The sequence below is a fragment of the Nothoprocta perdicaria genome, unplaced genomic scaffold, assembly GCF_003342845.1.
Source record: "Nothoprocta perdicaria isolate Ctin4 unplaced genomic scaffold, notPer1 scaffold_76, whole genome shotgun sequence".
Taxonomy (NCBI): Eukaryota; Metazoa; Chordata; class Aves; order Tinamiformes; family Tinamidae; genus Nothoprocta; species Nothoprocta perdicaria.
The window spans coordinates 1764132-1775965 of NW_020456043.1; the positions used below are offsets into that span (position 1 = coordinate 1764132).

Consider the following 11834-nt stretch of genomic DNA (forward strand, 5'->3'; position numbering starts at 1 on the left):
CCCTTTTCTCACCCCGTGGTTTCTTCTCCCCGCTCCTTGCACCCCCCCGCTCCGCCTTGCGCGCGCCCGGGGTTGCCCTTCCTTGCGCACCCCCCGCCAATCCCGGGAAAACCCCCTTGCACCCCCTCCTTGCACCCCCTTTGCCCCCCCCGCACCTCCCCGCGTCTCCCCCCGCACGTCCCGGGATTTCCGCCTCCCGCCCGCACATCCCTCCCCTCCGGGCACCTCCCCGGGATCCTTCCCCCTTCACGTATCCCCCGGCGCCTCCCCCTGGCGCGTCCCGGCGGGGGGGGCTGCAGGGGGGGGCGTTGCCGTCGTTGTCCCCCGCGGAGGGTGGCCCCTGTCCGTGTCCCTGCCCGGCCCCGGAAAGGCAGGTCCGGCCCGGGGAGGCGCCAGCCCGGGCGGAGGCGGAAAGGACACGGCCGTCCCCGTCCCGTCCAGCCCCGTCCCGTCCCGTCCCGTCCCGCCGCGCGCCGGTCCCCGCGCGCCGGTCCCGCCCCACGCGTGACGCGCTGTCCCCGTCCCAGCTCTCCCGTCCCGTGCCCGCCGCCAAGATGTCGCGGCCGCTGTCGGACCAGGAGAAGAGGAAGCAGATCAGCATCCGCGGCATCGTGGGCGTCGAGAACGTGGCCGAGCTCAAGAAGGGCTTCAACCGGCACCTGCACTTCACGCTCGTCAAGGACCGCAACGTGGCCACCCCGCGCGACTACTACTTCGCGCTGGCGCACACGGTGCGCGACCACCTCGTGGGCCGCTGGATCCGCACSCAGCAGCACTACTACGAGAAGGACCCCAAGGTGCCACCAAGCGCGGGGACGGCGCTCGGGGGGGTGGCCTGTCGCGAGCGCGGGGGGCGCGTCTGCATTTGGGGGACGGCTCGGGTGGCTTCGCGGAGCTCTCGCACTTCCGTGCGTGTTGCAAAACGGAGGCGGCTTTTGTGCAGCGCTGGGTGCGCAGGGAGGGGATTAGGCGGTAATCGTCCCCCCCGGCGCCGCAAGGTGACACCGCGCGCGTGGCCGGCTCTTGCCCGGAGCCACCCCGGAGAGGCAGCACCTCCCGCCGGCCTCAATCCATCCTTAAACCCGCTGGGGCTGCTGCCCGGGGATCGCCGCTCCCGGCCGCCCCGCGCGCGCCGGGTGCTGCAGCAGCACTTGCCGGCCCGGCAGCCTGTTTGCTCCCTCGCCCAGCGGCTCCTCTTTAAAGTTTAACCCCAGGCGTGGGTGGCCGGGCGGTGAGCGCCCCGCGGGCCTGGCTTGCTCCCGGCCCCGCGTCCAGCTCCAGAGGGAGCCCGGGGCCTTTCCCGGCCACCCGAGCCCCGGCCTGCGCTGGCCACGGCCACGAGCTGCCCCGCGGCGCCGCTCTCCCCTTGCAGAGGATCTACTACCTGTCGCTGGAGTTCTACATGGGGCGCACGCTGCAGAACACCATGATCAACCTGGGGCTGCAGAACGCCTGCGACGAGGCCATCTACCAGGTGACGCTCTCGGGGCCTTTGCAAAACGCCGCCAGCCGGGGCGGTTGCACAAGAGCCCTCAAACAAGCGGGTCCAAAGGCAGCACCACTTTGTTCCTATTTTTTTCCCCTGCTGGCCTTGTAAAGAGCGAGGGACATGGGGACACATGTTGCCAGCTGCGGGTGTCCCTGGGATGTGAGTGGCAGGAGATGCTCTGTGCTGGATGCACGTGGTGCCTGGGAGCCCCCTGAATAGAGATGWCCTGGGAAAAACCTGCTGCTCGTGCAAACCTGGGATAAAAGCAGGCTCTGTGCCATGGGGCTGGGACATGGCGTGTCCCCGCGTGCATGGGGATACCCTGGCACCGAGCTGGGCGCTAACGATGCCCCCGGCCCCACCGCCGTCTCCTGCAGCTGGGGCTGGACATTGAGGAGCTGGAGGAGATCGAGGAGGACGCGGGCCTGGGCAACGGCGGCCTGGGCCGCCTGGCTGGTGAGCGGCGCGGTGGCGGTGCCGGCGGCGYGCGCGGGCGGCGGGCGCCCCACTCAGCGCTCTGCTCCCGCCCAGCCTGTTTCCTCGACTCCATGGCCACGCTGGGGCTGGCGGCCTACGGCTACGGCATCCGCTACGAGTACGGCATCTTCAACCAGAAGATCCGCGACGGCTGGCAGGTAGGGAGGCTCCGGTGCCTCCCCSGACCCGTCTAACTGCCCGGGCTGGTGCAAGCGCTTTGCACCGTCCCGCGGGYGCCCAAGGATGCTCCGGGCGCCCGCAGCGGGCGGCAGGGCCGAACCGGCTGCGCTCCCACGGCAGGTGGAGGAGGCCGACGACTGGCTGCGGCACGGGAACCCCTGGGAGAAGGCGCGTCCCGAGTACATGCTGCCCGTGCACTTCTACGGCAGGGTGGAGCACGGCCCCGGCGGCGCCAAGTGGGTCGACACGCAGGTGAGGAGCCCCGGGGCTGCACGTTGAGCTGCAGCAGAGCTTCCGCCTTGCAGGCGGCCCGTGCAAACGAGCCCCGTGTTGGCACCGGGGGTCCTGGGGACGGCGGGTGCGGGAGGTGGCTCTGGGGGCCGCGTCCCCACGCTCGGGCCCCTCCTAGGTGGTGCTGGCTCTGCCCTACGACACGCCGGTGCCCGGCTACATGAACAACACGGTGAACACCATGCGGCTGTGGTCGGCGCGCGCGCCCAACGACTTCAACCTCCGCGACTGTGAGTGGCGCCGGGAACGAGGGACGGGGCCCTGGCACGGGCTGCCCGGGGAGGCTCCTGCTCTGCAGATCTTCCCAAGGCGCCGGGATGCGCCCGGGTGCCCCGTGCTCTGGGTGTCCCTGCKGGAGCAGGGGCTGCGCTGGGGGATCCCTGGGGGTCCCTTCCAACCTCAGCCCCTCTGTAGTTCTATGGGCGGGCAGCGCTGGGGTCCCGCTGACACCCACCCGCTCCTCTGCCGCAGTCAATGTCGGCGACTACATCCAGGCCGTGCTGGACAGGAACCTGGCGGAGAACATCTCGCGCGTGCTCTACCCCAACGACAACGTGAGTCGCCCCCAGCCCTTCCCCGCCGGAGCCTCCTGGGGTGCAAACATTCCCATAGGGAAACGGGGCCAGCCGAAGGCACGCAGCGCTCGGCCATGCCCATGTGGCGATGAGTCGGGTCTTYGCAGAGCACTGGTGGCTCAGGCCTGGTGCTAATGGGAGCAAGGACCATCTCCTTGGGCTAGGGCCACCCCCCTGAGCACCCCGTTGGCGCCGGGGTCCCCACCGTGCCTGCCTCTCGCCCACAGTTCTTCGAGGGCAAGGAGCTGCGCCTCAAGCAGGAGTACTTCGTGGTGGCCGCCACGCTGCAGGACATCATCCGCCGCTTCAAAGCCTCCAAGTTCGGCAGCACCGAGAGCATCCGCACCGAGTTCGACTCCTTCCCGGAGCAGGTAGGAGCCGCCGGGCCCGTGGGCGTCACGGGCCGCGCGTGCCGGGCGCTCAGCAGCACCCTTGGGGGCTCTTTGCAGGTCGCCATCCAGCTCAACGACACCCACCCCGCCATGGCCATCCCTGAGCTCATGAGGATCTTTGTGGATATCGAGAAGCTACCGTGGGACAAGGTGAGTCCTGGACCCACCTCGGTGCGCTGTTTGTGCAATGGGCACTGGTCGGCGCGATTCCCAGTGCGATTCCCGGTGCAATTCCCGGCGCTCCCGGCTCCGGGCGCGCGGAGGCAGCTGGGTGCGCCAGGCCGTATGTAACCGGTATGGACGCGGGCCGGTGCCCGCGGCAGGCCTGGCTCCTCACCAGGCGCACCTTCGCCTACACCAACCACACGGTGCTGCCCGAGGCCCTCGAGCGCTGGCCCGTGGACCTCGTGGAGAAGCTGCTGCCGCGGCACCTGCAGATCATCTACGAGATCAACCAGAGGCACCTGGACGTGAGCGGCCRGCGTGCCGGGGACACGCGTGTTGCCCAGGGCATGGGTTTGGGCGTTTGGGCCATGTGCGGGTGGCACCGGGGGCAATTCGGGGCGGTTTTGGCGCGGGGCGGTGGGATGGCAGGGACCGGGCAGGTGCTGCTGCCCCAGAGCCCCCGTGCCCTGCCCGGCCGGGTGCTGAGGGCGCCCTGGCCCGCGTGTCGCCCGCAGCGCATCGCCGCGCTCTTCCCGCACGACGTGGGCCGCCTGCGCCGCATGTCCCTCATCGAGGAGGGCGGCACCAAGCGCATCAACATGGCCCATCTCTGCATCGTCGGCTCCCACGCCGTCAACGGCGTCGCCAAGATCCACTCCGAGATCGTCAGGACCCAAGTGTGAGCGGGGCGCGAGGACGCGGGAAGGGGCTGGAGATGGTCCTCGCGTCACCTCTGCTGTGGGGACCCCGTGGGCTCGTGGTGGCAACGCGCCCACCCCCTGCGCCCGCAGCTTCAGGGACTTTGCGGAGCTGGAGCCGGGCAAGTTCCAGAACAAGACCAACGGCATCACGCCGCGGCGCTGGCTGCTGCTCTGCAACCCGGGGCTGGCGGAGCTCATCGCCGAGGTACCGTCCCCCGGGCACGCGGAGCCGGGAGCGCCCACGCCGCTCTGGCGGGACTATCCACGTGTCCTCGGCGGCCAAACGCCCCTCGCGTCCCCTGCGCCTCCTTCCCACCTCCCAGTGGAAGGTGCTYGGTGAGCCTGCGGGTGCCCGCGCTCAGCGCCCGCCTGGGCTCTCCCTGCAGAAAATAGGCGAGGACTACGTGAAGGACCTGGGCCAGCTGGCCAAGCTGCACGCCTTCGTGGACGACGAGCTCTTCATCCGCGAGGTGTCCAAAGTGAAGCAGGTGAGGGCTGCGGGATGGCGTGGGGTGGCGCGGGCGGCGCGCGCCGCTCCTGACGCCGCTGCCGCCTCGCCAGGAGAACAAGGTGAAGTTCGCGCTCTTCCTGGAGAAGGAGTACAAGGTGAAGATCAACCCCGCGTCCATGTTTGACGTGCACGTCAAGCGCATCCACGAGTACAAGCGGCAGCTGATGAACTGCCTGCACATCATCACCATGTACAACCGTAAGGCACCGCCGCGCACTGGGCTGTGCGAGCCCCCGCTGGGGCTGTACTTAGGACCGCAGGGGACACCAGGACTTGTTCTTCCACAGGCATCCGGAGGGACCCTGCAAAGCTCTTTGTGCCCAGGACGGTCATCATTGGAGGCAAAGTAAGTCAGATGGGCACTTGGAAGGCAGCCCATGGAGATGTCCGAAGGGTGATGTCCTCCTGGATGGGCGCCCTGAGCCCTCCAGGGAGATGCTGGGGCAGCTCTTGGTGGCCTCAACCCAAACTAGACACTATTACCTGGAGCTTGGAGCAAGCYCCAAAGGGCTTCGTGCTGGCAGGGTGATGTGCTGGGCAGATGGATGGTGCATCCCATCCAATGGGTTGGATGGGAGCTGGGCTGAGCAGCACCAACCTGGGCATGTGGGAGCAAGGGGTTCCTCAGGGAAAGCCTTTCTGCCAGGCCGCCCCAGGCTATCACATGGCCAAGATGATCATCAAGCTCATCAACTCCGTGGCGCACGTGGTGAACAACGACCCCATGGTGGGAAGCAAGCTGAAGGTCATCTTCCTGGAGAACTACCGAGTGTCCCTGGCAGAGAAAGGTAGTGGGCCCGGGGCTGTGTCYGGGGAGAAGGGGTGCGATGTCTCCACCTTGCCTGAGACCCAGCCAAGCCTCCTGCAGGGGCTGATGCCCCAGAGCTGCTTTAATGTCATGGGCCGTGAGGAAGGTGGAAGTTCTGCTAGCCGAGGAGGTTGCATCTCCCTGGGCATARAGGAGGCCACCAGGATCCAGTGCTRGMAACTGCAGCCCCTTTCCCTGTGTTTTCCCGGCAGTGATTCCTGCCACGGACCTGTCGGAGCAGATCTCCACGGCGGGCACCGAAGCGTCGGGCACGGGCAACATGAAATTCATGCTCAACGGGGCGCTCACCATCGGCACCATGGACGGAGCCAACGTGGAGATGGCCGAGGAGGCCGGCGAGGAGAACTTGTTCATCTTCGGCATGAGGGTGGAGGACGTGGCCGAGCTGGACCGCAAGGGGTGAGGACGGGCCGGTGGGGCCGCGGGCGGCTCGCGGGGCGCCGGCTCCGACCGCGTCCTCGCCGCCAGGTACAACGCCCAGGAGTTCTACGACAAGCTCCCGGAGCTGCAGCAGGCCGTGGACCAGATCCGGAGCGGCTTCTTCTCGCCCSAGGAGCCCGAGCTCTTCAGAGACGTGGTGAACATGCTCTTCCACCACGACCGGTGAGGCTCGGTGGCRTGGCACACCATCCCATTCCCAACGCCAAGGAGCCACCGCCAGCACCCCCAGCCCTTGCACAAGCCACCACCYGCCTTCCGCAACCGCCTTTCCCAGCCCCAGGGCGGGAGCAAGGGATGCTCCAGGCGCAGCACATCCCTACGGACGGTCACATAGGTGCTGGTGGCGGGGATGTGCAGCATTCCCACCGAGCTGCCCTTAGGCTGCCCCTCGGCGCTTACAGCCGGAGCTTCGAGCAGCCCCRGGCTCAGGGGGACGTGGGTGGCGGTGTCCGGAGCAGGACGATTCGGAGCTTGATGCCTTCCCATGGGAGAGAGCCCGGCCGTGAGCGCCCAGCCCAGCGCCAAGGGAAGGGGCCGCGCGGGCGCTCCCGCCGTGCCCAGCCTGCCCCTTCCTTGCTCCCACAGGTTTAAGGTTTTCGCTGATTATGAGGCTTATGTCAAGTGTCAGGAGAAGGTCAGCGAGCTCTACCTGGTGAGTGGGGACAGGGACCGGACACAGCCACGGGTACGGATGGGGCTGCATCCGGCGCGCCCTGCGGCGCATCCCGGGATGCCGGCACAGGGCATCCCACACCGACATCCCCGCCGCGCCACAGGACGCCAAGGCGTGGACCAGGATGGCCGTGAGGAACATCGCCGCCTCGGGCAAGTTCTCCAGCGACAGGACCATCAAGGAGTACGCGCGGGACATCTGGGCCGTGGAGCCGTCGGACCTGCGGATCCCGCCGCCCAACGAGCCCCGCGACGGCGGCRCCGCCACCAACGGCACCGCGGCCAAGGGCGCCGCGTAGAGCTGCTCCCTCCGCCGCTGCCGGCTTCTCTAGCGACGGGGCTGGGGGGTTTTCTTCTTTTCTTTTTGTATATGTATAATATAGAGCACGCACGGGGTGCAGAAAGCAAAACCATTCCAACCTGCTGCTTGCGGTGGGTGCTAAAAATAAAAGTGCCAACGGGGAGCGGGAAGGGCTGGCCTTGCTGGACTGCGTTTCGCAGGAGCCCCSGCAGCCGGCAGGGCCCTTGGGCGCCGGGGCCCGCGGCCGCCGCGCGCCCTTGGCCGTCGCCACGCGGCTCGGATGCGCAGCCCACAGAAAGGCTCTTGCTGCTCCCAAGGCAGCAGCTCAGCAGGACGTTAAGGGTGGGTGGGATATTTGCCATCACCCCCGTGCACCATGGGCAGCTGCAGTCACCCCCGTGCACCACTGGCAGTTGCAATCACCCCCATGCACCACTGGCAGTTGCAATCACCCCCATGCACCATTGGTGGTTGCAATCACCCCCATGCACCACTGGCAGTTGCAATCACCCCCRTGCACCAYTGGYGGTTGCAATCACCCCCATGCACCACTGGCRGTTGCAATCACCCCCGTGCACCACTGGCRGTTGCAATCACCCCCATGCACCAYTGGYGGTTGCAAWCACCCCCGTGCACCACTGGTGGTTGCAATCACCCTTGCACACCACAAGCGATTGCAGTCACCCCTGTGCGCCATCAGCACTTGCAATCACTCCCATGCACTATCAGCTATTTCAATCAACCCCGTGGGCTGTCAGCGGGTGCAATCCCTGCTCCCTGTGCACAGCCACCTCCACGCCAGTGCTGCTCAGCCCAAGCTGACGCTGAGGTCGGGCCGGGTGCCAGCCTGCTTGCAAAACCCTGCCCGGCTCCCAGGCTTCCCCAGGCCGCGCTTGTGTGGGAGCACTACCTAAATCACAGCAGTTCTGGCTCAGCCAGAGCGAGCAGCAGCATCCTGGTGCTCTGCAGCGGGGAGCTCAGCAAGTTCTCAGTAGTTTGGTTTTTATTGCATTCAGAAGGAGATTCAGTGCCATGATGCGTCCTTGGAGCGGCTGGTGAAGCTTGTGTGCTTGTTGGTCCCTGGGCATCACTTGATGTTCAAGAAGTCCCTGCAAGGAGACCCAGAAATCCTCAAGTCCCCAAAATCTCCATCCCCTTCCCTGCATTTGCAGCCAGGCTGGGAAGGCAGCCAGGTCGGGAAGGCAGCCGGGTCGGGAAGGGAGCCAGGCAGGAACAACGGTCTCACTTGACCAGGGCGGGCAGCTCGGGGTTGGAGGAGATGTAGTCGTGGCCCAGGCCCAGCTCCTCGGGGAAGGTGACGAGCTTCACCTTGGCCTTGTCTGCGTAGGCGCCGCGCGCCGCCTCGAAGAGCTGCGGGGAGGCGGGCGGCCCGTCACGGCCGGGCCGGGGGCGGCCCCGCGGGGCCCCCGCGCGGCACCCACCTGGCGGCCGAGCTGCGGCGGCAGCACCGCGTCGTCCTCGGCGTGCAGGATGAGCAGCGGGCACGACAGCACCTTCACGCTGCGCACAGGGCGGCACGCTCGCACCCGCGCACGGAGCCGCCTTCCCGGGAGGGTGGCACCGTCCCGCCGCGAGCGCACCGGGGAGGGATGCAGCGCGAGCACAGCGGGGACACGGGCACCCCGGCACTCACTTCTCGTCGCTGCGGAAGAACATGCCGCCCCGCGCCATGGAGTCCAGGATGAGGTACTCGAATCCCGGGAACTGGCGGTAGATCTGCGGCAGAGCGAGGCGGAGGGCTGGGGTGGGACCCGGCACGGAACGGCCACCAGGGCCAGCCCGGGCGGCGCTGGAGCCTCCACGCTCCTCCTGCCCCAAACTGCGGCCGCGGGGGTCCCGCCTCACCTTGGTGATGGGCACGTGGGCGGCTGCGTCGCGGATGTTGGTGTAGGGCGACTCCAGCACCACGGCGTCAACCTGCACCCCTGGGAGCRCAGCAGGCATTGGCAGGGGACCAGGCCCGAGCGCTGCCCCCTGTCCCGCTCCRGGGATTGGGAACGTTACCTCTGTCTTCCTGCAGCTTCCTGGCAGCGTTTGTGGCTATCCTGCAAAAAGAAGGAAAGAAACGGGAGGCTGTGGGTGCCGGGCTCGCTCGGCGGGTGCCGGCATGGCACAGTGGCTCCAGCGGCGCGGCGGGCACCCACCCCGTTCCCAGCGAGTGTCCCCAGAAGATGATGGGGCTGTCGCCGCTCCGCGCCTTCGCCCAGTCGTAGAGGGCCAGGACGTCGGTGGTGAAGCCGCTCTCGGAGGGGTGGCTGCTGGAGTCGCCGTAGCCTGCGAGGACGGTGCCSGGCTCAGCGCCGCGCGCCGCCGCCCACGCTCGCTTGGCGGCAGGAAGGAGCAAGCGGGGACGTTACCTCGGTAGTCCAGGGCCAGGATGTGGAAGTCGGCAGCGCCCATGAGCTGGCAGAGAAGATGCACGGGGTGATGCTGGGGTGCACGAAGCCACGGCGAGGTGCACAGCGCGAAACTGCGGTGCACGAAGCCATGGCGAGGTGCGTGGTGTGATGCTGGGGTGCACAGCACAATGCCTGGGTGCACGGTGCAACACCGGGGTGCACGGTATGATGCCTGGGTGCACAGTGTGATGCCCGGGTGCACGGTGCAACACTGGGGTTCACGGCACGATGCCAGGTGCATGATGCAACACCGGAATGCACGGTATGATGCCTGGGTGCACAGTGTGATGCCCGGGTGCACGGTGCAACACTGGGGTGCACGGCACGATGCCAGGTGCATGATGCAACACCGGAATGCACGGTATGATGCCTGGGTGCACAGTGTGATGCCCGGGTGCACGGTGCAACACTGGGGTGCACGGCAYGATGCCAGGTGCATGATGCAACACCGGAATGCACGGTATGATGCCTGGGTGCACARTGTGATGCCCGRGTGCACGGTGCAACACCAGGGTGCACGGCATGATGCTGGGATGCACAGTGTGATGCCAGGGTGCATGGCCAGGCTCTCCACAGCTGCCCCATATGGGGCCACTCACCTTCATGAACTGCACTCGGTGACTCGCTGCCCTGTGGAAAGAGGTTTGCGCAGAGGTGTCACTGCAGCCACCAAGGTGCCATGTGGGCGCTTGGGGGTGGCCCCTCGCCCCCACAGTGTCACTTATCCCACCAGAGCGCCTGTGCTCCGGCTGCCAGATCCCGCTCACCTGGTGCCCCCGTTGCCGTGCAGGTAGATGATAACGGGATGGGCGTCCCCCAGCGCCGCCTCGAACCAGGCGCCGTCCTTGCCGCGGGCCTCGGCCGCCCGGCGGCCCGGCACCGTGTGCCTGCGGGGACACGGGTGGGACGCGGGCGTTGGGCTCCGCTGGGACCGGTGCCCGGAGCGGCGGCCATTCCAGAGCAATAAACAGGAACGGGATGGTTCGGCGGCTCCGCCACGCACCAGACGCCCACGGTGACGCCGGGCTCGGTGGTGAGGTAGAAGCTGACCGTGTTGTTGAGCAGCAGCTCCGGGCGCCGCAGGTCCACGAAGAAGGGGAAGGCGACTGCAGGCGAGGGCGCGGGGCTCAGCGCCACCCGCGCCGCCACCGGCCACTCTCCCAAGCCCCSTGCGGCTCCGCTCCGGCGCCCGGCACCGTGCGGAAGCACCTCTGGCATTCCCAGCTTGGGAAGCGGCGGCGTCGCGAGTCCGGGCACGGAGCCTCCCTGGCACCCGCCCCCGCGCCACCACAGCTTGCAACGCCCCGTGGGATCCCGCTCCATGGGACCCACGCGCCGCATTCCGCACGTCTTCCCGCTGCTTCCCGGCTACCGGCCCGCGGCACTCACGGAAGTTGAGGAAGACGAACTTGGTGAGCAGCGCGGGGAAGAGGCGGATGAGGAAGGGCAGCGCCAGGTAGAGCAGGGCCGCGTCGAGCAGCAGCGTGCGGAGCCGCGGCCGCCAGGCCGGTCGGCACCTGCGGGCAGCGCCGGTCCCGGACCCGCCAGGGCACGTGGCTCCGGGCACGCGGCCGCGCGGGAGCGAGCCCGTCCCGCTGTGCCCCCAGCCCCGGGGTTAATTATGGGGTGTGTGGGGTGACCGCGCCTGGTGCACAAACATGGGGGCGAGCGCACGCCCAGCCTTGCCCAGCGCCGCGCGCGCTGGCACGGGGACATGGGGACACGGRGGGGTGCAGGGACTCCATGGGGGGTGCAGGGACACAGCAGGGGGGGTAGGGACACGGTGAGGGGTGTAGGGACACGGCAGGAGGACATGGATGCACTGGGGTGGTACAGGGATGTGGTCATAGCATGCGGCATGGCCATGGTAGGGGATGTGGCCATGGATGGGGGGCATAGGGACGGGGCACGGGGGTCATGGGCATGGCAGGGGGCATGGGGACACGGGATGGGGTGCTGGGGTATGAACATGGGGACACGGCTGTGGTGGGTGGCACGGGGACACGGCCGTGGGGGTGGCACGGGGCCAAGGCCATGGTGGCTGTGGTAAGGACGTGGCCGTGGCACAGGGAGGTGGCACTGGGGTCCTGGACATGGCAGGGGGCACGGGGACACGGCAGRGGGCACGGGGACACGGCAGGGGGACACGCCAAGGGCGCTGGCACAGGGCCATGGGCACGGGGCCCATGGGTGCACAGGGATGCGCCCGTGGCGGGTGGCACGGCAGGGGAGCACGGGGACACGGCCCGGGGTCGGGGCCGCGCACGGGGGACACGGGGCCGCCGGGGCGCAGCGCTGGCGGGGACGCGCGCGGGGACGCCCTGCCGGGGCGCGCGGGGACGCGGGGCGGGACTCACCGCTGCGCCGGGGCCCTGCCGCGCTTGGCCGCC

General features: G+C 68.4%; 2 protein-coding genes across 2 annotated transcripts; one reads left to right on the plus strand and one right to left on the minus strand.

Annotated features, from left to right (window-relative positions):
- Window positions 1-496: 496 nt before the first annotated feature.
- PYGL (glycogen phosphorylase L) lies at window positions 497-7085 on the plus strand. The gene is made up of 20 exons (XM_026051540.1): window positions 497-797; window positions 1373-1474; window positions 1867-1945; window positions 2021-2124; window positions 2267-2398; window positions 2556-2667; window positions 2909-2991; window positions 3240-3383; window positions 3462-3554; window positions 3728-3874; window positions 4085-4248; window positions 4361-4475; window positions 4657-4758; window positions 4832-4979; window positions 5069-5127; window positions 5428-5569; window positions 5802-6009; window positions 6079-6213; window positions 6637-6703; window positions 6828-7085. The coding sequence occupies exons 1-20, from the start codon at window positions 555-557 to the stop codon at window positions 7020-7022; spliced, it is 2574 nt and encodes an 857-aa protein (XP_025907325.1). The 5' UTR covers window positions 497-554; the 3' UTR covers window positions 7023-7085.
- A 924-nt stretch (window positions 7086-8009) lies between these two features.
- Window positions 8010-11310, minus strand: ABHD12B (abhydrolase domain containing 12B). The gene is made up of 13 exons (XM_026051496.1): window positions 11279-11310; window positions 10834-10961; window positions 10448-10550; window positions 10212-10331; window positions 10044-10074; window positions 9403-9448; window positions 9190-9319; window positions 9050-9090; window positions 8891-8970; window positions 8679-8761; window positions 8467-8545; window positions 8271-8395; window positions 8010-8133 (listed from the first exon to the last, which is right to left on the minus strand). Exons 1-13 carry the CDS (start codon window positions 11308-11310, stop codon window positions 8112-8114), a joined length of 1020 nt encoding a protein of 339 aa, XP_025907281.1. The 3' UTR covers window positions 8010-8111.
- Between the last annotated feature and the right edge of the window lie 524 nt (window positions 11311-11834).

Coding starts and splice junctions, on each gene's coding strand:
- ABHD12B (XM_026051496.1), bottom strand. CDS start 11,310: ATGGCCATGCCGCATGCTATGACCACATCCCT. Junction 10,962..11,278: donor CATGCTATGACCACATCCCT/GTACCACCCCAG, acceptor CGCTGCCCGCAG/GTGCCGACCGGCCTGGCGGC. Junction 8,396..8,466: donor CGCCGCAGCTCGGCCGCCAG/GTGGGTGCCGCG, acceptor GCCTCCCCGCAG/CTCTTCGAGGCGGCGCGCGG.